Here is a 27,291-nt window from a genome sequence, read left to right on the forward strand (position 1 = left end):
TTATAGCCCAATATCCACCTTATTTATAGACCAAAAAATTTCAAATCCAACGGCTAATAGACGTCATGCTGATGGTGATGTCAGCTAGTCGTTGGATTTGAATTTTTTTTGCCAAAATTTAAAAAATAAACAATTCTAATTTTTTCCTATAAATTTAAGTTGTTGTAGTTTTAAATTTAATTTGTAGTTTTTAAATATAAGTTGTTGTAGTTTTTAAATTTAAATAATAAATTATGTTTGGCCCTTGATTGGAGATGGTAAAAAATATGGTCATGCACTGTTCATTAAAATATTATGGTTCCTTGGCCCTCGGTTGAAGATGGTAAGAAATATGGCCATCTGGTCCTACTTCGGTTGGAGATGACCTAAAAAGCGCTTTTGTTAACAAGCGCTTATGTGTATAAACTTATAAATACACTAATATTTTTACTGAAAATATATGTACTTTGTGAAAAATTACTTGAAAGTGCATTTAGAAAAGTCATTTAACATATGTTTCTATGTAAAAACGGCTTGACGGCTTGAAAATATTTATTTTCTGTTAAACGAAGTTAGAGCATTTAGCAAGAGATCTTTCGACAAATACGCATAAAAGAACTATTTACAAATATTAAACCACAATTTAGTGCACTTTAATTGTCTGTTTAATTAAAATCCGTAACCAAATTTAGATGTTCATATCTTCCTATATTTCTTGTATGAATCTTCCGTATACACAAAAGCAAGAGTTGGCCTCATTTAATAAGAACCGGAACTAACTTTGTAGAGATCAGAAGACATAGCGGTAGCAGAAGAACCAATCCATGTTGAATCAGAAGAACGAAGGCGGCTCTGAGTTCCACTTGAGCTCTCTTGTGCAATCTGATCAAACTGGTTTCTCACGGCCGTTAGCCTCATTTCGTCGCCGTATATACTCGGATCCATGATCAATTCATGCACAGCAGTCTCCCCTTCAAGCATTCTCACAACTGCAGACATTGTAGGCCTCAAAGCGGGCGCCGGATTGGTGCATAGCAGCGCCACCTTCACCATTCGAATCGCCTCTTCCTTGCTGAATTGGGACCCCAACCTAGGATCCACCAGGTCCATTAAATTTCCTTTTTGTTGCAAGACAAGGGCCTGAAAGAAACAGATGCAGGTTTAGCTAGCTGAGCAAGGTAATGTGCCTGTCCACTTATCTAAAAGCGTTCTAATAGTATATACAGAAGCAATTCAAATGAAGATCGATCTTACGGTGTAGCTCACTAAACATCTCTTTGATTTGTTTCAGTTTTCATGAAAAATAAAATAAAAAATGAAGATCCATCTTACCCAATCCACAAGGCATACAAAATTCTGATTTGGTCTATACTTCATGTTGTTCTTTCCAGCAACAATCTCCAACGCAACAACGCCGAAGCTGTACACATCTGCTTTGTCGGTTAAGTAACCCCATAGTGCATATTCCGGCGCCATGTATCCTCTGCATAACAAATGTTGTTTTTCTCATACTGATGGTTCCTCTAGTACAAGGCATTTCATCTCAAACATACCCAATAGAAAACCGTAAAGATAAAATTTGTTCATGGATCATTACTTCACGTTCAAGTTTTCGACAGAATCACGATGTTCAACATTTTGGGGCAAAATAAGTTTGGAGGAAAAGTGAGAAAAAATAAATTTAGATCTGAAATGAAGCTAAGTTATGAAAGAAAAAATCCATGGACACAACAGCTTACACAGTTCCGGCCACTCTAGTGCTAATGTGGGTGTTCTCCTCTTCATCGAGCTTGGCCAAACCAAAGTCGGAGATCTTAGGGTTAAGGTCTCGGTCTAGTAAGATATTTGTCGCTTTGATGTCTCTATGCACAATCTTTAGCGTTGATTCCTCATGCAAAAAGGACAAACCTCTTGCTATGCCTATGCATATTTTCTGCCTTGTAGGCCAATCCATATTTAATGGACCATCCTCTGGACCTGCAACAAACATGGATTCCCAGGTCATTTTAGTACTTCTTGATACACCATTCGTTTGTTCTATTGATATATTCAATAAGCTTACCGAACAACGTATGTGCAAGGCTATTGTTTTCCATGTATTCATACACTAACAGTAACTGATTTGATTCGATACAACATCCATACAATCTGACAAGATTTGGATGATGTAAACCAGATATCATGCCTATTTCATTGACAAACTCACGATTTCCTTGCTTTGATTTTGAAGATAGTTGCTTAACCGCGATTATAGTTCCATCCAACAATGTACCCTGCATTAAAAATTAACATAATCTAGGCAAGTAACAAAAATAATTAACTGAAGACTTCTATAAAAAGTGGAACTGTATATGGGATGGAATTGTACAGTACCTTGTAGACAGACCCAAAACCGCCTTCCCCAATTTTGTTTTTAGGATTGAAGTTGTTAGTGGCAGCTTTGATTTGTCTAAAGGTGAAAAAACCAGTTTGCAGATCCAGTCCTCTCAAAGCTGTGCAAAGAACGAAGGTTAGGATATCGGTAATATCTTGCGGATTTACAATAGTTCTTCTGAAAGAATGAGACCAATGTACTACTCAAAACTTTTACAGGAGCTAGTAGTACCTTTTTCCCTTGACGTCCTGCTATCGAAACAGTCATTCCACCAAAGAATGCCTAAAACCAAGAAAATGAGGCCCAAAACTGAACCTCCAACTGATGCTCCAACAATAATACTTACTTTGTTTTTGCTTTCTTGAGGAGGCTTGAATTCTACAAAATTTAAAAGTAAATGAAAAACAAGTCATGAACGATATAAGCTTTCGTCTATGATATACAGCTATATATACAGATTACAGAGAGTATTATCAAATCAGGAACAATATCTTTTAGGATCTATATTAAAAGACCAAAATTAGCTAGAAGCCTGGAAAAATTGATAAGGAAAGGATAAATTGGTATCAGCATGTGATTAAGCAAACAAACTATAGCATGTTTCTGTGCACGTATAAGAGAGAGCTAAAGTTTGCAATTTAGAAGATACCAGAGTCCATGGAGATAGCTGATATAAGAGGACCATAAGTTCCTCTCTTTGGGGAAGCTGTTGTCCCTTTCCCAGACCACTTAAGCCGGATCAATAAAGTTTTATCCTTAACCTGAACTGCTTTAAGTTCCTTAATGACTACCCTATCAACCCCTTGTGCTTCCTCTTCGATGTCAAAATCCTTCCATACTAGTTTCTCCTGTAATAAACTTGATCGATCAGCAAACTCAAATTCAGAGCATATAGAGTGCAGAAAATAAGGCGTGATTAACTACCTGAATATACACATCAAATATCCGTCTTCCAAGACTATAGAAAGATCTGTTGTCTCTGATTATTATCTCCGAAAAGTGAAGTCTCACAGTATAATTTCCATTTCCGAGGCAGCGTGCATAATAAGTGAGAGAAAGAGGCGATAGGCGTGCATTTGTGTACAACTCAGAGTTGTCCATTCCAAGTATCGATATGTTATTTGCAATGTAGTCATTAGAGGTGGGGTTAGCATCCCAGAAATGTCCGGTGGTACTGATTCCCCACATAGGTCTCACTGGAACGAACTTTGCTGGACCTCCCAAGTCTGTATCCGCTTCAAAGTCAACTCCTCCAACAGTGGTTGCCGTTCCACCACAATTTATGTGTAATGAATATCGATCTATCCATTAACAACCGAGAATCAAGATCATATGAATTCGATACTAAAGCAAATATCTGAATAGATAAATGAAAATAAAATATTCGGGTAACGAAAGTTCATATCTTGTAATCATATTTTGAATCTAAGAGATATATTGTTACCTTTAGGACATGGATAGCTATTCAGACACTCTCCAAATAATCTGGAATGTAGTGAAAATCAATTTATGTAAAACAATTAGGTTTCACAGAACGAAAAGGAAAGGAAATTTATTCATCATTGAAGACTAAATAAGTTAAAAGCTTACGAGTTGTCTTGTGCTGTAAAGCTTTTGAACAAGTTCCTGATACATGCGAAATCAATTTGGTTCAAACGAAAATTAGAGGTGAGTGAAGAGCACGAACTGTATTGAGTATATCAACTAAAAAGAAAATTGTCCTCTTACAGGGTCTCTCTACACGAAGCAGGCTCAGAATTCACAGAAAAATTATTGTAAGAAACATCTATCTGGCTGCACACAAGTACAATAAAATAAGAAAGCGCTTATAACTCTACTAGAAAAATAAGTTTTAACGTATCATAAAATTGTTAGACGCTTAAAGGATGAATTAACGACAGAAAATCCTAAACAAAAGGATGGAAAACATACTAATGACTATCTCTGCTCTTGATCCAGTCCGGAATAGACCCGTGGAGCAAGTTACTTGTGAGATACCTATTCAGAAAGAAATTGCATAGTCATACTAACTTAAAGTATATCATTACTGTTTCAAAAGGCCGGTTGCATGGACGAAAGCATTGACAACATACACACAGATAACTAAGAAATTTGTGTCATTCTACATCAAAATCTCTGCTTCCATTAGAGATGTCATTTGATATAGGTAATTATAAAAAAAATTCAGGGGAGTCCTCTATGAATAATGATGTATGCTCACGCCTTGGACGAAGTTTACGTTTCTTACAAGTACTGCAGGTTTGTCAGAGTTCCAATATTATCAGGAATGTTCCCCTCCAGCCTGTTGAAGCTCAGATCTCTACAAGAAAATAACTAAAATTATGTTTTACGAATCATATGTTAATTATTTGGATGCTTAACTGAACAAAATGAACTCATAAATGAGCAAGAAAATTATCAATTAATTTTGGTGTACACTTGAGCAAGAAAAATCAAAATTATAAATGAAGAATGGTAGTATTACAATATTTTCAGTGTTGTCATGGCTGATATATAATCAGGGATACTTCCGGATAAGTTGCAGCTCCTCAACATTCTGCAACACGACTATTTATTAGCACAAGTTAAGTGTGGGTTAGTCTAAAAGTATAAGCAACATAAAATTATAATTACAACACTTTCAAGACTTACAAACTATTCATGTTTGTCATACTACTCAAGGGCGGAAATTCTGAACCCCCTCCATCGATATCGCTGATCCTTCTGCTTTAAAAAGATGTATGTTCGATAGGGAGTTATGATAAACTTGTAAAGCAAGATTAAGCTTTTAAGCATTAATGCAACTTAGGATCGAATGCAGGACTCACAGCTCTGCTAAATTACTCAAGCCAGAAATGCTAGAAGGAATGGGCCCTTGGAGACCACTAGCTTGGATCTCTCTGTCAACAACACAAGTCGAAACAGAAGGATGTTACACCAGAAAATATATATTCGAACAATTTAGAATATCAAATAGGAAAATGTCAACTAAAAGCAGCCATGAGTATTGGATGGCTAGTGAAGTTAGGCTAGTCAACTTTCTTTATGTAAATTAGGCAAGTTAGGTAAGTTAGGCAAGTTAGGCAAGTTAGGCAAAGTTAGGTCCTATGTCTTCTTTCTTTCCCTATATATATGTTCATCTTGTAATGAGAAATAATCATCTAATATATCAAGAAATTAACTCTATTTTGGCATGGTATCAGAGCCATTCTGATCCAAACAGAGTTTCTATTCTGATTCACTTACTGGCACTACTGCCATCTACCCAATAAGACCTGCTATTCTGCAGGTCTTCTACTTTCATACCAACCCAATCTTACTCTTTTTTCATTTGGCCATATCTACCAACATTATTACCCATATCCAGCTTGTTGACCATACATATTCCGCTGCATCTTTTCCCATATTCTTCCCATTTGCAGTATCTCTGCAAAACCCAGAAATCTTTCCACAAAAAAAAATATACTACCCAATACCCCATAAGCCATACCCGTTGGAAAAATATACTACCCAATACCCCATAAGCCATACCCGTTGGAATCACCCAACAAATTTACCCATAACCTCTGAGGCAGTAATAATGGGTGACTCCAAGACCACTGTTTCAGCTACTGTTACTCAAAGTGATATGTCTCTACATATCACCCCAGACAAGTTGGATGGGTCCAACTATTCCTCATGGTCCCAAAGTGTCCGCATCTACATCACTGGCAGAGGTAAATGGTCTTATGTCAGTGGAACAAAAATGGCACCAGCAGAAGCTGATGCATTGTATGCTATATGGGAGGAAGAGAATGCCATGGTTCAATCTTGGTTACTCAACTCCATGACCAGAGATGTACGGGCCATTTTTCTCCGACTCTCTACTACAAAAGATGTTTGGGATGCTGTTACCCAAACTTACTCAATTGAAAAAGATGCATCAAAGTTATACGAACTTCGCCGTCAAGCACTGGCGACTCGCCAGAATGGAGAACCTTTATCTGCATATTATGGTAAACTTCAGCAAATATGGCAAGAAATTGATTTCTTGCGTCCTGGAAAATTAAAGTGCGCTGCTGATATTGCTACCCGAGAGACAGAAATTTCGGAAGAAAGATTGTATGATTTTCTGGCTGGTCTTGATCCTCATTTAGATCATGTTCGCAGTCAAGTTTTGACTCAAACAACTCTGCCTTCTGTTCGTGCTGCTTATGCTCTTGTGAATGCTGAAGCAAGTAGGCAAACCATTATGTTGGTTGGCCCACAAGTGGAAGGATCCGCCATGGTAGCTGCTCCGTCTCGATTTCCCCGTGGAGTCTCCAATTCTCGATTAGGTGGATCCAAAACTACTGATACAAGGAAGTGTACTTATTGTGACAAGGATAAGCATACTAGAGACACTTGCTTCAAGCTGCATGGATATCCTGATTGGTGGGTTCAAAAGAAGGAAAATCAAAAGAAAGGCATTGGTGGATCACAAGCACACCTGACACCAACGCCTTCCATACCTCGGGTGGATCAATCTGCTCACTTAGTTTCTCCAACTACTGCTTCTACTTCCTTAGTCGATGCAGGTAACTTTGGTTTTGCCTTGAACACTACAATTGTTCCTCCCAATAAACCTTGGATCATTGATTCAGGGGCTTCTGACCACATGACCAATAACTCTACATGGTTTGTTTCTCACACTACTCCACCTTTAAATACCGTTAAAGTTGCTAATGGTATTTCTACTCCAGTGCTTGGAGCAGGCTCCATCTCATTAACACCAGGCTTATCTCTCTCATCTGTTTTACATGTTCCTACACTTTCTCACAATTTGCTTTCCATTGGTAAACTTACAAATCAACTAAACTGTCTTGCCATCTTTTCTCCTACCCATTGTTGGTTTCAGGATATTCGAACGAAAGCATTGATTGGTCATGGTAGAGAGAGGGGAGGTCTATACTACTTGGACTTACCACCAGAATGTGAGAAGAGTTACAGTTGTCAAGTGGAGGCCAAACAATTTGAAGCTTCTGAAAAAAATTGGTTATGGCACAAAAGATTGGGACACCCTTCCTTTCAGTACCTGCAATATCTATTCCCTTCTTTATTTTCTAAAGTCAAGGTTTCTGATTTCCATTGTGAAACTTGCATTCTTTCTAAAAATCATCGTGTCTCATTTCCTTTAAGTTCCCATAAAAGTAATGTTCCTTTCTCTCTTATTCATTCTGATGTTTGGGGACCATTTCATATTCCTACTTATACTGGTGCTAAATACTTTGTTTCTTTCATTGATGACTGCACTCGAGTTTCTTGGGTATACTTACTAAAAAATAAGAGTGAGGTTATGTCTATTTTTCCAATCTTTCATCAAATGATTCAAACCCAATTTCATGTTAAAATTCAAGTCGTTCGATCTGATAATGGGAAAGAATATTTGAATTATGGACTTGGAACATTTTTTCAACAACACGGTATCATTCATCAAACATCTTGTCCACATACTCCTCAACAGAACGGTATAGCAGAACGTAAAAATCGTCATCTCTTCGATGTGGCTCGCTCTTTATGTTCTGCTATGCACGTTCCTAAACGTTTTTGGGGCGATGCCATTCACACAGCTGTTTTTCTTATCAATCGCATGCCATCACGTGTTCTCCAATTTCAAACACCTATCCAAACCCTTTCCCAATATCATTCTCTTCCTTCACTCCTTCATATTCCTCCAAAAGTGTTTGGTTGTGTCTGCTACATTCACGTCCCCATGCAAAATCGGGATAAGTTGGATCCTAGAGCCATCAAATGTGTGTTTATTGGCTATTCTGCTACTCAGAAAGGGTATCGATGTTACTATCCTCCCACTGGGAAATTTTTTGTCTCTATGGATGTTACCTTTCGGGAACACGAGGCATTTTTTTCAAAAGAAGATTTGGCCACTTCTCTTCAGGGGGAGATATGGAGTAAGGAGGAAGAGAAGTTGCTGCTTGACATTGGTGATGAACACTTGTCTGATGTCGGTGATGGTGCAAATTTGCCTAATGATGAGGCACAAGGTGAAAAAATATTGAAGGTGTATGAAAGGACAAGAAAAAAGGGAGATAAAGAAAAAAGGGATGATGAGATAGACCACCCACAGACAGATCCCCACATTGACCAACTCTCTGACCAATCAGCTGCTACTCGTACGAATTATCCTGAGGTAACCACTCATTCTCCCTCTCTTCAGCCTACTATATTTGATGAGTCCAATCATGAGATTTCATTAAGTGATGATCCAAATGATTCAAATGAACCACATCGTGAGTCTCAGGGTTCTCGTTATCCTATTCGAGAAAATCGAGGGATACCCCATGTTCGTTATGGTCATTCTTCTACAAAGGGTATTCAATATCCTATATCTAATTTTGTTTCATCTCATCGCTTGTCAGACTCTTATATATCTTTTGCAAACCAATTGTCATCAGTCTCAGTTCCTAATAAGTTACAGGATGCTCTTAAAGATCCAAAATGGAAAAAGGCTATGATTGAAGAGATGGAAGCGCTTCGAAAAAACTCCACTTGGGAACTGGTTGCACTTCCTGAAGGCAAGAAACCTGTTGGGTGTAGATGGGTGTTCACAGTGAAGCATAAAGCTGATGGTTCAGTGGAGAGGTACAAGGCTAGACTGGTAGCCAAAGGTTATACTCAAACCTATGGCATTGATTATCAGGAGACATTTGCTCCGGTAGCAAAGATCAACACTATCAGGGTTCTTATGTCATTGGCAGCAAATCTAGGGTGGCCTCTACGACAGTTTGATGTAAAAAATGCATTTTTACATGGAGACTTGGATGAAGAGGTATACATGGATCTTCCTCCAGGATTCACTACCGCTTGCGATATTGGCAAAGTATGCAGGTTAAGAAAGTCCTTGTATGGATTGAAACAATCACCAAGGGCATGGTTTGGCAGGTTCGCTCAATCAATGAAAAGTTATGGGTTCAAGCAAACTCAAGCTGACCATACCTTATTTCTTAAGCATGATAGAGGTAAACTTACAGCCTTAATTGTTTATGTGGATGATATGGTGGTTACAGGTAATGATGTCGAGGAAATTCAAAAACTTCAAAAGTATCTAGCCAAGGAATTTGAAATGAAGGACTTGGGTACTTTGAAATATTTCTTGGGTATTGAAGTTGCAAGATCAAAGCATGGCATTTTTCTTTCTCAAAAGAAATATGTTATAGACTTATTAACTGAGACTGGGATGTTAGCTTGTAAACCTGCAGACACACCAATTGAGCAAAACCATAGATTGGGAGACTATCATGATCAAGTTCCGGCTAACAAGGAAAGGTACCAAAGATTAGTTGGGAGGTTGATTTATTTGTCTCATACACGACCTGACATAGCCTATGCTGTAAGTGTAGTGAGTCAATTTATGCACAGGCCAAGTGAAGCCCACATGGATGTTGTACAACGCATTCTCAGGTATTTGAAGTCTGCCCCTGGAAAAGGCTTGATGTTTTCCAATCACGGACATCAAGAAGTTGAAGGGTACACTGATGCAGATTGGGCTGGGTCAATAACTGATCGAAGATCGACTTCTGGATACTTTACATTTGTTGGAGGAAATCTAGTTACTTGGCGCAGTAAGAAGCAACATGTAATGGCTAGATCCAGTGCCGAAGCTGAATTTAGAGGTATGGCACATGGTGTGCAAGAATTGTTATGGCTCAGGACTTTGTTGAGAGAATTAGGTTTTAATTCTGCAAAGCCATCAAAACTTTATTGTGATAACAAAGCTGCCATTAGCATTGCTCATAATCCAGTTCAACATGATCGTACTAAACATGTTGAAGTGGATAGGCACTTTATCAAGGAAAGGTTGGTTGATGGTACCATTAACTTGCCTTATGTGAAGAGTGATGACCAGCTAGCAGATATTTTAACAAAGGCAGTGTCAAGTAGGATTTTCCATCTTTCACTCAGCAAGTTGGGCATTCGAGATATTTACGCACCAACTTGAGGGGGAGTGTCAACTAAAAGCAGCCATGAGTATTGGATGGCTAGTGAAGTTAGGCTAGTCAACTTTCTTTATGTAAATTAGGCAAGTTAGGTAAGTTAGGCAAGTTAGGCAAGTTAGGCAAAGTTAGGTCCTATGTCTTCTTTCTTTCCCTATATATATGTTCATCTTGTAATGAGAAATAATCATCTAATATATCAAGAAATTACTTATTCTAAAGTAGGGGGGAGGGCAGGCACTGTTCACGTTTGTTTTGATTTTGCTTTATTTACAGCAATACCAGCCGAATGGGAGTGGGTTGGGAGGGTAATTCTCAAAATTTCAGAGGGTAATTTTGTCCATATGCCTTATCAGGGAGCCACTCGATTTCACGCTATTTACAGCAAAGCCGTCAGGTTTGGGCTGATATTGGGGGTGGGTTGGAAGGGCAATTTTGTCCTGTGCGTTTGAGACGGATTGGGGTGGGTTTAGGTTTGCTGTCATTCGGTGAGGGCTTTCGGGGATGGGAGGCCATGCCTCCGATAGAGAGAGAGAGACAGAGCGAGAGAGAGAGGGAGCGGAGGAGTGGGGATCTCAGCACCATTGCTGCAGATCCTCGATTTCATTTGGCTTCGTTTCCCCTTTCTGAAACCCTAGCAGCCACAACACCATCTCTGGAATAGCATCGGCTCCCTGCTTCCTAAAACCAAAACCACTCAAACTGGCCTTCATTTCTGTAACTCGGTGAGATGGAGGAGAGGAGCAGGGAGATGGGCTTGAGTCCGCGAACGGCGGAAGAGATCTTCAGGTTTGATAATTTTCGCACTTTCTCGAATTGATTCAGTGAATTTTTTTATAAATTACTCAGTTTTGGGTTTGAATCTTTATCTGGAAATCCAAAACGAAAAAACTGTGCTCTGCAACATGATTGACGATTTCGATGTCGGCTTCGTGAGATCTCTTCGATCTTTGCTCCCAATTTCTGTAAATTTGGGGTTTCTTGGGGTATAATGTTTTCAAACTCTGTTACTTATTGGATGTGAAGATCTAATTCAATTTGGTGATTAATATAATTAGATTGTATTAAATTTTTCATGATTTTGTAGAATTTTACGTTTTAATTTGTGGGTTTTGGAGAATTCTTCATTAAATTTTTGGGTTCTTTTGATGTGGGATTTAGTTAATTTTTGTAGCTTTTGTAAAATCCTTCGATTAACTTTTTTTGTTTTGTTCTCTTTTCGTATTAGCAAGTTATGGAACCAACTAAGATCAATTAACTTATAACTGATTCTTCTCTCTTCAGGTTCGTGGATTGTTAACGAGAGTGTGGGAAAGAAAGGGTGCCTCACTGGTTAGGCACTTGAAATCAATTATTTCCATCGGAAGAACTACTTGGAGGTAAAGTTGAAGAAATAATTATTAAAGTACATTAAAAATTGTAACATGCGTTTTGATATTCTATTACTCCACATGCTAAATCTGCTTGGACATTGAATGATGGAGGAGCTGGTTTCTTTTTTACTTAGGGCGTGTCGGATGAGATTTAAATGTGTGGCTCTCATGATTTGCATAAACATAACTTGGATATGAAAGTATAAGATATCATGAATCATATGTTATTTTCTAATTTGGATACATTATGTGAATTATTGCTTCTTTAGAAAAGATTAAGGAAGGTGGGATTTAAGTTTTAACAATACAACTTCTTAAAATTGAGTAAATGCTCGCATTTGATAGAACTTTGAAGATGGATTTTCAGGTTCAAATTTTGGTTGTGTATTGGTACTGTGGAGTTTTTACTTTTATTTTATTTGGATGTATGGTTGGGAATGAGGTATCTGAAAATTTTGGAGAAAAATTAGCGGCTATTGTTTACTTGCAAAGTCTGTAACTTTCTTTTAGCTTTTGCAGTACGTTTGGGAGCAAGCTGAAATTGATATCATTGAGCACAAGACAAGAATAAGCCTCAATTTCCTCCTAAAAGCAGCAGAAGAAAATTAAACAAGCATTTTCATACAGCTGGAGGCTGTAAGTTGTTTATGTTTTTCCAATTATTACTTATTTGATAATATTTTGTTTTTCTGGTGAATTCTGAATTACTGAGAGACAATTACTCATGTGTTACAGGTGGTCACTGCCTGACATCAAAGACTTCTTAGAAGTGGCAGCCTTTAAGTCCGTTCATTTTTTAATGCGCAAGATGCAAGACAACAGAAAAATCCGAAGAACAGAGGAGTTTACTATCGGCCAGGACATAAAATATGAAGAGATGAAACGTTTTCATCAACATGATTCTTGGAAATAAGAAGTGTGCTTATGTTTTTGTCACAGATCCTGAAGAAAACTATAGATCTGCATGCATTTGTATCTTCAGAGAATTCTAACTGTTTTGAGAAAATAATCTCAAAACATATGATGTGAAGTGGACTTGGCTGATAATTCATTTTGATTATGTATATGCAGAATTAGTAGCTGAGAAAATAGAATGGGCAAGTATACAAATGGATTTGATTTGATTCTTGGAGCTGACATATATCTTCACAATTGTTAATTTTTATCATGGTTAGGCAGCATGACTATATTATTTGCTACTAACTGAGAGAGTGCACCTGCAATTCAAGCCCTTAACGTGTTCTTTATTTATTTTTTTATATTGAAAATCATTACACAGCGTTGGTGGTGGGTACCTGATACGGTACCTCTGGCTCTCTTCTTCACTGCAACAAGTTGCCAGAAAAGTAAGTCGAAATCGTGATGCATAATTTCCTTTCATTTTTTAATTAATTTATGAATGTACTTTCATCATAATGTATTTACTTCTTGGGCAGTGCAGCATTTACAGAAGGGGATGCATCCATTCTTTTCCCTGGTACAGGTATTGACCTCTGTTAAATTTGATTTTCCTAAGCATTTTCTTTTATTTAAGGTCAAAACTATTTATGAGTCATATTTATCATCGTCATGCATAGAAAAATGTTGTAATTATTTCTCTCTCTCACAAAATTAGTAGATTTGAAGTCAGTAATTGACTAAATCATTTGTATTTTGTTTGAATGCAAATGTCTTATTAGTTCATTTATGATATTTATTGTGAGTGTTAAACTATTATTCTCATAATTATTTAAATTATGTTTCTTACCATAGTAACTAAATAGTTAAAAAAATCTAAACAGGAATTAGTATGCAGTTTGTTGAATCCGAGTGATATTTATATATGCCCTCATTTCATCTGAAAACCGGCTTTTATGCTTGGTGACAATGTGTTTTTCAGTTTACTGCAGCCAACGTCGAATTCTATCTAATTGGGGAAAAGGTCCAACAGATTTCCACTGGATCCATCAAGCGCATGATTAAGCTTTTGAGATTTCTGTAAGTAATTCTTTTGTTTGTTCCTTTAAGTTTTGCATATATGATTTTTTGCATTTATAAGAGTTAAAATCAAGTTTTTTTTTTTTTTTTTTTTTTTTGATGAGAATGCAGGTTTTGGATTTAGCATTTGATTTTCTTTGATGGGATTTTGAATTTATTGTGTGGAAATTGGGTTTCATCTTTTGCATTTATAAGAGTTAAAATCAAGTTTTTTTTTTTTTTTTTTTTTTTTTTTTGATGAGAATGCAGGTTTTGGATTTAGCATTTGATTTTCTTTGATGGGATTTTGAATTGATTGTGTGGAAATTGGGTTTCATTTGAATCTGAAAAATCTGAATGTTTAGGGTTTTTGTTTGCTGATTATTGTTTGTTTTATTTGTATTTTTTTGAGTTATATTTAATTTACCCAATTTCCACACAATCAATTCAAAATCCCATCAAAGAAAATCAAATGCTAAATCCAAAACCTGCATTCTCATAAAAAAAAAAAAAAAAAAAAAAAAAACTTGATTTTAACTCTTATAAATGCAAAAGATGAAACCCAATTTCCACACAATAAATTCAAAATCCCATCAAAGAAAATCAAATGCTAAATCCAAAACCTGCATTCTCATCAAAAAAAAAAAAAAAAAAAAAAAAAAAACTTGATTTTACATTTCCGCCTATGTAATTTTACATTGCCGGTCCCAAGTCCGGATAAAGGAGGAGGGGGAGGGCGTTAGGTAGTCGACAGCCGGCACTCCATGATCACGTCGAATCCTTATATTTAATTTATGTTTATATTGGGAGGTATCTTTAAGGTTTAATAGAATAGATTAGTGGATAAGGTTTCTCAACTTTTAAATTGTTTTGTTATCAACGTGCAGCACCTATGCTCACAAAGTCCTAAACTAATCTTATTAAATTAACGAGTTGGCCGACCACTTACAAAATGATGGAATCAAGGAATAAAAAAAAAGTGGTCCATTTCCCACTGTCCTAACCTGTCTCCCCCTACCTGTAGCAGAATTAAATTTTGTTTTGAAGTGTATGCCATTTCGGATAATTTGGGCTTGATTTTGAGCACGTTGTTAAGATTATTAATCACACTTTTTCATGGTAATTTAGATGAAAAAAAATGCTGAATTTGGGGGCATGGGGGAGTGGGAATGCAGAGATAGAATTATGGGTTGAGTAGTGATGCTGAATATGGGGGTATGGGGGAGTGAGAATTTCAGAGAGAGTGAGGGAGGGATGGGGTTGGTTTTGAAAGATTTGCTCTACCTAGGATTGTTCCTATAAGATTTCGACAGAGTTGTCTCTCTAAAATTTGTAACCTTTTCTGGCGTTTGTAGGGTTTAGGTTTCATCAGATGGTGTTTGTAATGTTTATACTGAACTGTCGACTCTTTTATTCTATGTAGGTGAAATTGAAGGTCAGTAGATCTCTTAAATTGATGAGGGGGCTACAATTCGTACAAGGAAACTAGCCAGAGATATGCTACTATTTTGGAAGAAAGTAGATAAAGAGATGGTATCCTTCTCTTCTCCTCTGGAAATGCATTGAGTACAAGAAGTACATGCATGAAAATATCAAAATGCATGTCTTTTTATCCTATTGATCTTAAATTTAGTCCTATATAATGATGTGTAGTAGACCTCAAATTCATATCTTGAAATATTTGTGTCTAAAGTTCTGTACATCTTATGTTTTGGGTTTTTTCCTATTTTAGGCTAAATAAAAAAATTATTATGAAGTTTGGGTAGTCATTTAGAATTTTGGTGATATTGAGAGTTGCTGAAGTAGGTGATGAAGGAGGAGGGGACGGAGAAGGTGAAGGTACTGATGGAGAAGGTTATGAAATTGGTGAATTTAAGTCTGAAGACACTATTATTTTGCTTATTTGCACCACTGATATATAATAATTTTCATCAGAAACAATATGTCGAACTACTGCTGCTTCATCAGAATTAGCAGTTGAAACAATTGAGTTTATTTATTTATGATTTTCCTTATTAATTTGACCATGAAAATTGTCAATTATTTTCTAAATATTGGATGCTTTAATTCCTAAGTTGAGCAGTTTGTGTTACCCCTGTTAGTCATTTTCAAGCTCATTATTTAATTGCGGACATTACACTAAACGTGTTCAATCGGTTTCATAATTTCTGATAAGTTCATGCCCATTGAACGCATCAACTTATTGTAATATGTATCTGATATATGTGACTGTTTGAATCAGGACTTATCGAATGAAGGCAGCAGCAAGGGAATTTGAGCCTTGGCCTGTAGAGATACGATTTTGCAAGGAAGCTAGGTAGCTTTCTAAACTTATTGGATGTGAAGATTTGATTGATCAAATTTGTGAATAATGTAATTGGATTTTATTAAAATTTTCATCATTTTATAGAATTTTTTGTTTAAATTTGTGGGTTTTTTTTCATTTAAATTGTGGGTTTTGGAGAATTGGTGCAACCATATCTCACTTCCTCTGGTACTCGCTCTCTCTCTCTCTCTCTCTCTCTCTCTCTAAAATCTCTGTTGGGTTTCTACCAATATGTCAATTTGTATAATTTATTTTTTGATGTGAGATTTGGTGCATTTGATTTGGGTTATGGTTTTGAGATGTTATTTGGAAGATTTCATTTTTGAGTTGGATTCATGGTTTTTGCTTAAAATCTTTTTTTTTTCTTTTTTTTCCTCTTATGGTCGCTGTAGCTTGCTGTGCATGTGGTATTTTCTTCCATGTCCAATATTATCCAAATTCATTACTGCATTTCAAGAGCTTGCGACTTATAACTTCGCTCCCAACTCCCAAGTGAGTCTTAGATAGCAAATCACCCTAATCGGCACACTCTAATCGATTACAAGTTTTGGATCCTAAACACTTTGAAAGGGTTTCCAGAAAAGACATCTTTCCAAAGGCAAGTAGTGACACTATCAATTTCCTCAACTAATCTTCACTGGAATTTTCTCCATCATCCTATATATTGCAGCATTAACACATTTGATAAGAAATTTTCAGTTTCTGGTCACTTAAGATGGTAGGAAAATGAACACAATAAATTATCCATGGTCTTTATCTTGCTAGCTGACAACTGGAAAGTGCCTGAAGTTATTAGTTATTAAACTCTTCCTTTTTGTTTGAAATGCTGGTGGTATTGGACAAACGGGATAAAAGAAATGGTTGTTGCCCTGTATTTTACTTTTTTGGTTGGCAAGAAGCATGTTCAGTTGATTCAATTTATTCTTTTACTTTCTATGACAAAGCAATCCTTTGCAGTCCTTTGGTATCAAGGTTTTTTTTTTGAACCAGCATCCGTGGTATTTTATTGATTCACTACCTGATTAATAAAACTCATATTTTAATTTTATGGATTTTTGGCGTCTGATTTTGGTTTTTGATGTTTTCTCAGCGATTGACTTCTTTGGTGTTCATTTTTTTTATGTTTTCTCAGTGGTACAGTGACTACCAGAATTACTGGGTTTTCGATTTTATTAGAATCGGTTTTTAAGTCGCCGGGTCTGTATCTTTTTTGGTCAGTTTTGTTTTAATCTCATAATCTTTGTTTCTTTCATCGCTAAATTTTGAACTTAAAACATGCAGACTCTAAGGGACACCATCCATCCAGAGTATCGTCATGTTGTCGAGAGGCGAGTTTTTACAGGTTTGAACCCCTCACTTGCCACTCATCAGTGGTTGCTATTTCTGGAACTTCTACTTGAATTTCTATGATCTGATTTTATAGTTTATTTCTCTTGCATTTTGTGAATCTCAGTGATGGGCGCAAGAGCTGATGAAGAGGTAAAACTTATTGCACTGTTGAAATTACAGTATATCTATACCACTGTGAAAGCTCATTTTCTAATTATTTTACTTTGTACAAACAATTGAAAGATTAATTGAGAAAGGAGACGGTGAACAAATTTTCTAGAAGGTAATCCAAGAACAAGTGGGAGGCCAGATTTGTCAAATATCCTTTTTTATTCTCTGCCCCCAGATAAGCACTTTTTACAATCGAAATTGTGCATTCTCTCACAAACTTGACACATTTTTTGACATCTTAAACAATTAATTTTAAGCTCCTAACTCTTCTAGCTTGGGTTGTTGAAAACTTAATTTTCTGATTAAGATTGATCATTTCCAAAATTGTGTATCAAATTGTAGATAATGGACACTCTGGTCGAAATTCAAGAGCGACATGATGCTGTTAGAGATCTTGAGAGGAAGCTTCTCGATTTACAACAGGTATCTTCTTAGTTTGTTCAATGATGTGTACTCTCTGATGGAAATGAAGTTGCTATATAATACAGATGTCTAACATAGGCCTTACTTTTTAGAGTTCACTTTACAATTTGGTATTGCCGTATTGAATATAATAACATTTTATATTACATTGATCGGTATTATTTTAAAGTATATATAAAGATTAGTTTATAGGTGTATGCACTTAATATTGGATATATAATATTTTTCAGGTTTAGTTTGATTCCAACTCCTTTTTGAATAAAAAATTGGTAAGTTCGGGTCAATTTGATTATTTCTTGCTTTTCTACTTAATTTTGACTTCTTTTTTTTCCTGCTTTTCTGCTGTTTTTCTGCAGCTTATCTGCTGCCTGTCTGCTCTCCCCCTTTTCTGCTACTGTCCATTGCCTTGAACAAAAAAAAAACCCATTTGCCAAAGCCACCAAAGCCACAAGAAAAGAATGTATGATGTTGGTGTTTTGTGTATCTGTTTCACATCTGTGAATGAAAAAAAAAACCATTGTAATGTTGGTGTTTTGTGTATCTATTTCACATGTGTGTTGCAAAAATTTGATTAGAATTGGTGGATTTGGGTAAGAAACTAAGAAACGGAAACATTTCTTTCGGTTTTAAGAGCGGAAATGGACATGCATGTGTTTCTCTTTGTGAGATATAAGGGATTGAGGAATTTTGAGAGTGATGGCTAGCTAAGGAATAGAGAAGGAATAATTTTTTTGTTTTGGGATCTAGAGTTTACTGCAAAGTTGATTTCTCTTGATTTTTTTGTTGTTTTAATATCTTTTGTTCATGTATTTGAATGGATTTTTTTTTAATTTCTGCCTATTTATGTAAACCCCTATTCAATTTGTTGGATTTCATCAGAGGGTATTGGGTCTAATCATTTCCTTTTAATTTTTCAGGTTGTTTTTTTATTTCTATAGGGGAGTTGCAGGTGTCCGTGTCAGATTCATAAGGAAAAAGAACCATTTTTGTGGATATATTGAAACATGTAAGAAATTGTTCTCTACTAACATATTAGGAAAAATTAGAAATTTTCCAGTAAATTTGTTCTCTTTCGGTTAAGTAGTTTAGGCAATATGGACAGATTACTTCAAAATTCAAATTGAATGATGGTTTATTGGTGTGAATTATGTTACATGTTTAGCTATTCTAATAGATGTATATGTATTAATCTTCAATTTATCCCCATTCTCTTATGTTGTTTACTAAACTGTTGTGCACTATTGCTGCACAACCTCTGATGGTTCCATTGTTGGGCAAAAAATTGAGATTAAATTTAATTACAAAATAAAAAACTAGATCGTTACACAGACTCTGATGTTGTTTGCATATTTAGTTGTTTTGTAATTTAGTTGATTTGGGTTTGTACCGTTTTTTTTCGTCTTGGAGCCACTGGCTTGCAGGTTTTCGAGTGTTAAATTGTTTACTCCTTGCTATAATATATTCAACAATAACATGTTAACAATTGTTTTAGACAACATGATCTGACCGCATTTCCAAAACAAATTAAAAAAGTAATGATTGAAAACCTTTTTTAAAGTCTGCTTGAATCAGGCCTTATCGAATCAAGGCAGCTGCAAGGAAATTTGAGCTTTGGCATGTATAGATACGATTTTGCAACGAAGCTAGATACCTTTTAGACTTATTGGATGTGAAGATTTATGTGATCGAATTTGTGATTAATATACTTGGATTTTATTAAAATTTTCATGATTTTATGGAGTTTTTCGTTTAAATTTGTGGGTTTTAGTTTAAATTGTGGGTTTTGGAGATTGAATATGTAAAGGCTGCTTGAGAAACTAACAATATACAAAATTTGAATGATTCTATTTGTTTCTATCTGTTTTTCCGGATTTGTCTGCTATTGGCTATTCTGATTTTCTCTGGCTAACGGACTCTCTGAAAATGTGTTTTGGCTTTTTTAATTGAAAAACTAAAACTCATTTCATTTGTCGACGATGATTTGTTATGAGGTATTGCTATAAAATGGAGAAATTAACACTGATTCTATTACTATGTGTACATCAGTTTGTAATATCTAATCTTAAAATATATATTTTTTTTTGGTAGTCAGAAAGAAGGCACTCAAATTACTTCTACTCCAACCCATTTCAACAATTTATCAAGCTTTAGTTGAAGCTCCTGGGAAGCATATCCATTATATTGCCAACCTTGAAAAGCCTTGGTAAATAATGTCAGTTGTTGCTTCTCCAACTCTTTTCCCTAATTTAAGCTTTTTAAGCTTCATTTCCTTTTTCCTATATGTAGTTTTGATTGTGTTGGGAGTTAGCATCTTTGGTTTCGACATTGTTTTGTTTGTGATAGATCTCAATATATTGCAAATATTTTGCAAGTTGAGGTGCTAAAGATTTTGCATTAACTTATTTTTTCATTTGCCCGTGTTCTAATCCAAAAGGTTTAAAGTTGGTTGAATATTACAAACCGGTATAAGTTTGGTTATAATAAAAGAAGTAATATAAATTATTACTAGGTGTGTGACATCCACACACCTCATTTTACTTCTCACACACCTTTTTAATTTTCGGCCATCGGATCGGATGAATTGAAGAAGATCAATGGACTGAAATTATCAAGGGGTGTGTGGATAGCACACCCCTTATTACTATGACATAGTAACATTGCGAGAGGTCTTTTATTAATCTCTATCTATGACAGTACGAAATATATCATAGATGAGACTAATATTTAAAACCATGTTTATGTACTGGTGAAATACAAGCATCTATATTTCATTGGAAAATCAGGTGAAATACAGGTGTTTTTATTTGCAAAAAATTCAGATATGGTGTCTTAATAACTTTCTCATGCTATTCTATTTGATTCTTTAATCAAAGTTTTGTAGCTTTTAGATTTGGTAGATGTTAGTAAATTAGGTAGTAAAAAGTACTCTTTTGCTTATTCTCAATGTAGTCAAATTTTCTCAAGACGATTTGAGTGGGGAAAAACAATGTCAAACATATGTCGTATATATAAACGTTTCTTTTGGTTGTGAAGATAATACTATGGAGTGTGGGCATATTTGAATTTCCAGTTTCCTCGACTGTATTCAATCTCCCATTTCATTATAGAGACCTCACGTAGTACTTAATTGTTCTCCACTAAGATGCATGCTTCAGTACAATCGAATGAAAAAAAAAAAAAAAAACCATTGCAATGTTGGTGTTTCGTATATCTTATTTATAACAATGTTTTCTATTGCAAATCATTGCCACAACAATTTATATACGCAAGGTCCATGTGGCTATTATGCATGCGTTATTTTCTTCTAACTGAGGATACGTTTTAATTAGTTCCTCCCTTAATTTTTTAGGTACATTGTGGTGTTGAAAGTTTTCCTCATTATGCTCCTATGCCCAGTTGGTCGGGTGTATATGACATACAGTGAGCTCAGGGACACAGATAGGTTAATTCATCCATGATGTTGAGCCCTGTCTTGAATGGTATCTTGGGCGCCGCGTTTTAGATGCTTAGGTATATGATTGAAGTGTTATCTGTAGTTTTTCTTTTTGAATTCATAATATTTGCAACTATAAAAAATAATATACTTTTATACCTCTGTTTCTCTTTTCTTTGTTTTCATGAAAAATTAATTGTCATTAGCAGCACTATAGAAAACCATCTTTCTACATTATTCTCCGCTTCATACATAGTTACATGATTTTAGGTTTAATATCTAGCTTTTTAGTTGTAGATTACTTATATGGGTCTTTAACTACAATATCAAATTTCTTATTTTGTCATGTTTTTACTTTTGACTTGCTGATATTTATTTTAGAATCTGGAATTATATCTAATATTTGTTTATTTCCTGTCTTATTCCCTCACTGTCTCCAGATTTTAAATTTTGGTAAGAACCATGAAAATGACTGAAAAGTACAATGTTGTTTTTGAAATATATATTAGCATCCCCTTCTCACCCAAATGCCAAAATCAGGTGGCTTGACTTGAGGTGTTTTCAGATATTGTAATTGAATCAACAATTAGGTTACACTTTAACAAAAATATGTAAAAAGGGTTGATAACCACATTTTTAAGAGAGAAGTACTATTTTGTCTTTGATAGTTAACAGATTTGTGGTTAAGTCAATAACATGCTCTGAGTCTGAAATCTTTGCTCTTCTCTTTTGCGTTCCCAAAATTTGTTTCCTGTAGCTTGGGAAGAAAATTTTGCAAACTGTGCAAGATCCTTTACATGTGCAATTTGGGATGCTCATTTTGCAATCCAACAACAGAAAAAAAGTTTAAAGTCTTAATTGAAAACGTTAATTCCCAACCATTTATAACAGGATAGCTTTTTAAGTGTGAATAATCATATTATTTGTTACACATTGCTGTATAACCATTTGTGTGGTAGGCAGATCAACTACTTTTTTAGCTGTTATAATTTCTTTGTTTGACATACTAATTTTTCTTTATTTGGTTGATTTGTTTTGTAACAGGAACCAAAGAGAAAAAAGAATGAGCTCAAGAGTGCAATATCGTTGAAAATCAGCACTAAACAAGTTATGTAAATCCTATCAACTCTCTACGTATAGAAGGTTCTGCAAATATAACTAAGCTACCAACTAATACTTAGTAGTCAAAGTACTCCAATGTTTGGAGTACATCGGTAAAATAGGAGCGACTATATTTTGGGCATCTCTTAATATGTATATATCAGTGTACATAGCTAAGCTATAAACTACTACTATATACTTTATATAAATAATTTGTGCATGTTCTATATAAATAGTTTTTTCATATCTATGCAACATGCTATAATACATTTAGGCCCTTATCTTAACCCTTTTATACAATACTTATAATTTGTTTGACATTTAGGCCCTTATCCTAATTCCTAATTCCCAAGGTTAAACCCAACCGCGCTTTATTTAGCTGCTTAAAGCTTTAGTTTGTTGATTGTTATGTTTTATCAGCTGTTATAAAGCCGCTCTCCATGTTTTTTCCTTTGAACATGTGTGCTTGAAAACTTACTTGCTGAAACGACAACGGAACAGTTTTTATGTTTTTTGTTAACTGCTTAAACAGGTGCCTGGCCTGCAGGACAAGTATTTTGCCACCTTTACTACAAGGGCAAAATATGTGTGGACTACATCTTCCTTCTATTTATTTTGTAACTTATGGAAACAGGCATCCTGCATCTTTTTAGCTTTGAACATTAGTGCTTGAAAGATTAGTTGCTGAAACAAGAACAACCCACTTTTTTTTGCTTTTTTGTTTAGCTGTTAAAACACGTGCCTGGCCTGTAGGACATATATTTTGCCGTCTTAACTTGAAGGGCAATATAAGTGTTAAATGCATGTTACTTTTGTTTCTCAAGGAAACAGAGCATTTTTTTGCAACTATACCTTTTGTAATCAGCTCGGTTGAATGTATATAAAAGTCGAACTGCTTATCTTATTGACACCTTTTACTCATCTATCCCTTTTGTTCGTTCTTGATTATGTTGATTTTTTTTTTCAGGTTAAATGTCTTAATTCATGTGGTTTAATTCATGTGGTTAAGGCTGGTGCATTCAAGTCCCGCAGCAACGCGCGGGCATTTTTACTAGTTAACTCTATTTTGGCAGAAAATATTGCTCACAGTTTCTTAAGTTGCTTCCAGCTTTGAATAAAATTTGGTATTCTTCCAGTGAAGTTATTCATGCTAATCCTACTGCATAAACAGAATCATTGAATAGAATAAATCGGAATATTTCTTAACAGAAAAAGGTTATAAGAAAAAAATGGTAAGGGTACAAACGCTTACAGTTCTGTTAACTTAGTCAGATTAGTTAGAGCCACCGGCAGCTCTCCTGTGAGATTGTTTGCATTCAGAATGCTGCAGATACCAATGCTAATTTATCGACTGGTACTTGCTTATTCAAGTTACATAAAATTTAAAAATTAAGTAAGAGCAAACTGAGGGTGAAAGAAAGAAGAATGTGCTTACAGATTATTCAAGTTAACCAATTTCCCAAGCTCAGGAGGAACAGTTCCAGAAAACTGGTTATTCTCTAAGCTCCTGAAAACATATTCTCCTTCATCAGCCATTACAATACTCTAAACTGAGCGCAAACTTAAAATTGATGTTTACAAATAACATACGGTCATAACGAGAGATCAAGCCAGAGCATACATGTATATTAGGGTGGTAATGTTTCCCAAGTAGCCAGGGATTGGTCCCGTTAAGTTGTTTACGGTAATGGATCTGCATTGTACTCATTTTATTAGCTCTATTAGTATAAGCTATAAACCACTAACCTTGAACATAAAGTTGAGAAATCATTTACACATATTCCAACTTTGTAGAAGCCCATTCACTCGGTATAGTACCACTGAGGTAGTTCCGGGTGAAATCACTGTACACAAGAGAGAAGATATTAGTAACAATACCAATATTTGAGGAAATGATGTAAAACACCTTTTTCAGCGAATATACAGCTGAAAATGTTTCCTTACACAATTTTTAGATAGGGTAATTTTGCAACAGATGGTGGAACTACACCCGCAAGATCTTGTCCTTTGAGAAAACTGTATCACGAAAATGTCAAAGGGAAATTATGTTTAGCAACTGAAAATGCAGTCTTAGAATCCGTCAACGAAAAAAAAAAGATTAGAAAACTACAGGCCGGCGTACATAATGTTACAAAACAAAATCAAATTTTATGCTGTTATGATCCCACATCAACTACACTTATGGGGGTGTAGGGGTTCTTAAGTCCTTGGGGTCCTCCCACCTATTAGACTAGTCTTTTGGGTTGGGCTCTTCCCTTGAGCTTGAGTACCTAACATATGCCTGCATTATTATACTGAACTATCCTAAAAAGTAAACGCTACAGAAGATAATTAAATTGATAAAAAAAACGAACAAAGAATATACACAAATAAGGTTCTGAGTTGACATACATGCTGACAACGTGGCAATAACCATCAGGGTAGGAGCAGTTGCAGATGACAGTGTTATTGTAGAGAGGCAAGTTATCAGATTTTGGGGTAGCCCAATTTGTGTCATTGCTGCATGGGTCTATGCTGAAGTTCCAGTCTTGTTTTCCAATTTGTGTAGCTATTTCTTTTAGAGCTTCCACTGTACCCACAAATCAAAGGTAATTAATAATTCTATTTTTCTCTTGTTTATGTTTTTCATTCAAGAATCCCAGTACTTTCAGAGGAAAAAGAAACCAAGGGAATTCATATAAATTTTTTACAGAAAACATGTTTAAGAAAGATTAAAATTTTCTTCTAAAATTCTCAACAAAAGAGACCAACTTTGGGACTGAGCACTGTAATCTCTATTACTTGACAAAGTGAAAAATCCAGACTTTCATAACATAAAAAATATAAGAAAAAAGTGAGGTTTCAGATGATAGGTTTTTGGTATAACCAACTTGAACATTTGAAAAAAAAAAAAAAAAAAAAAGCCAACTTGAACAAGAACAAAAAGGAAAAATGATTTCCAAACTTTCGTTTTCTCCTTCTGCACTCCTTTTTTTTACTATCCCATGATTTTCTTTTGTTTGTCCAATCTAACGGGAGTGCATGAGCAGAAAAATGAGTGCAGAAATCATACCCCTACCAAAATATACCAACTTGAACAAGATTCAGAGAAAGAACAAGAAAAAGAAGAAGAGTGGCAAATTACCTTCAGTGGGAGCAAGACGTACAGATTGCGATTGAGCTTCAACTTTGAGTGTTAATATGCAGCAAAAGCAGATGACCAATAAGATCCCAATATCAAATTCTGCCATCTTTTTCTTCGCCTTCAGCATAGCATGATTTGTGCAGTTATATCTCAAATCTGCATCATCCAGCTATCACAACCTCTGTAATTAATGAATGCGAGGGAGCTCTACTAATAGTTACCCTTTAAATGATTGTCGAGGTGTTTTGCTTTTCTTTGACTAAATATTAAAAATCAGCAGCTGACCACACAATCTTTCGCTTTCAATCTTAGATCGATCTAGGTATATAAAATTTTAAGAATATGGACCACAATTTGATTACTAGCCACTTTATTTGACATGTGTATTTAATGTGTGTTTTACTGTTTTTACTACTCTTCAACATTGGTATTACCTTGAGGCCTGGTTTTGAGAGAGCAATTCACTTAACACGGTTATATCGCGATTATGGCATTTCCTGTCAAGAAATAAAAATCCTTCTCCCCGTTTGATTCTTAGGAAGAAATGAAGGTGTTGTTGATATCCAATCATTTATTATGCTAAATTTATTTTCCTTTTGGGACAAATTTACATGTCAACTTCAGTTGGTCTGTCGTTGAATTTCTGTGGGAACTGCAGCAGCTCTATTCAGGCTAGGCTGTGCTCTGAGAAATACATACTAGTCGCTGATGACTGCTGGTCTGTTTCATATATATGGAAATAAGATGTGAGAGCCACCAAGTTCACACGAGGGACGCAAACAATTTGTGAGATCCATCGCCAAGAAAAGTAAACCTAATTAAAGCCATCAACTTCAACATGGGGAGGCAAACAATTTGCTAACAAATTTAATTTTACATATTCAAGAGGTTTCAGTTATACGAAAAGAACTTACATACAAGTGCGACGTTAAAGATATCTCAAACTAATCACTCGATGTCTTATGAGTAAGTTAATTATGTCATCAATCTAGATATTTCAAAAGGGAGAAATACCTAAGTAAATTAGTGTTTCCTAATAAAACAACTAGAAATAATATATATAGGAAGTTGGAACTAGAAGAGTATCAATCTGGGATAGGTGATACATATATTATATATGATTGAATGAGTACTACGAGTATTTGACCCAAAAAAATGAGTACTGAGTATTAATCTCGAATGGAAATGTTTAGAAGGACAAAATATATAAAAAATGGATTAAAAACAACAAATACAGAAAAGAAACATATGAGGGCTACGCACTATGCAGCTTGACACCTAATATAATAAGTTTGAGATACGTTCATTTTAACGATTTAAATACATATATAAGTTTCTCTTGTTCGTTTTATATATGCATGTGGAGATATTTATTATATTTCGGCTCTTACATTAATATCGATTCCCATCACATGTATACGTACTAATAAAGTTAGTATTTCTGATTAATATATTGACTTAAAATAATCATGGACTAGCTAGAGAGGTCTATTGTGCATCCCAAAATACCTTATCTCATTAAAGATTAAGATAATGTCTAATTCATTGGGCGCACATGGTAACTGGTGCAATTAAATATGCACATCTAATTTCCAATACGCAACTTTGACCAAAAAAAAAATTCCAATATACTGCAACGTTTTCAATAATATGAAAAGAGTTCAAAGTTTTCAATATCATAAATGTTCAGGAGACTCTCTAAAAATCAAACTTTCTATAGACTTTCAACATC

The 27,291-nt window shown here is 35.2% G+C and overlaps 1 protein-coding gene across 7 annotated transcripts; it reads right to left on the reverse strand.

Moving 5' to 3' along the window:
• Window positions 1-621: 621 nt before the first annotated feature.
• Window positions 622-25,822, reverse strand: LOC103410611 (probable leucine-rich repeat receptor-like serine/threonine-protein kinase At3g14840). 7 transcript variants are annotated; one of them, XM_029110287.2, is made up of 24 exons: window positions 25,560-25,821; window positions 24,827-25,004; window positions 24,380-24,451; window positions 24,211-24,279; window positions 24,057-24,128; window positions 23,871-23,942; window positions 23,688-23,759; window positions 23,523-23,594; window positions 5,182-5,253; window positions 5,006-5,080; window positions 4,839-4,910; window positions 4,602-4,673; window positions 4,286-4,351; window positions 4,082-4,147; window positions 3,944-3,979; window positions 3,798-3,838; window positions 3,278-3,654; window positions 3,003-3,201; window positions 2,585-2,731; window positions 2,353-2,471; window positions 2,042-2,252; window positions 1,719-1,956; window positions 1,312-1,462; window positions 622-1,119 (listed from the first exon to the last, which is right to left on the reverse strand). In XM_029110287.2, exons 1-24 carry the CDS (start codon window positions 25,684-25,686, stop codon window positions 739-741), a joined length of 3,057 nt encoding a protein of 1,018 aa, XP_028966120.2. In that variant the 5' UTR covers window positions 25,687-25,821; the 3' UTR covers window positions 622-738. The 7 variants fall into 7 exon arrangements, with proteins under 7 accessions (XP_028966120.2, XP_028966121.2, XP_070663102.1 ...); XM_029110288.2 differs by having other exon boundaries at window positions 5,006-5,077; window positions 25,560-25,820; XM_070807001.1 differs by lacking the exon at window positions 23,523-23,594 and having other exon boundaries at window positions 25,560-25,822.
• Between the last annotated feature and the right edge of the window lie 1,469 nt (window positions 25,823-27,291).

Source organism: Malus domestica, chromosome 10, assembly GCF_042453785.1.
Source record: "Malus domestica chromosome 10, GDT2T_hap1".
NCBI classification, from domain to species: Eukaryota; Viridiplantae; Streptophyta; class Magnoliopsida; order Rosales; family Rosaceae; genus Malus; species Malus domestica.

Excerpts from the sequence above, each read along its gene's own strand:
- LOC103410611 (XM_029110287.2), bottom strand. The coding sequence starts at position 25,686 with ATGCTGAAGGCGAAGAAAAAGATGGCAGAATTTGATATTGGGATCTTA. Across the intron at positions 4,148-4,285 it reads AAGAGCAGAGATAGTCATTA|CCAGATAGATGTTTCTTACA; the intron begins GTATGTTTTCCA and ends ACTTGTGTGCAG. Across the intron at positions 2,732-3,002 it reads AGCTATCTCCATGGACTCTG|AATTCAAGCCTCCTCAAGAA; the intron begins GTATCTTCTAAA and ends TAAATTTTGTAG.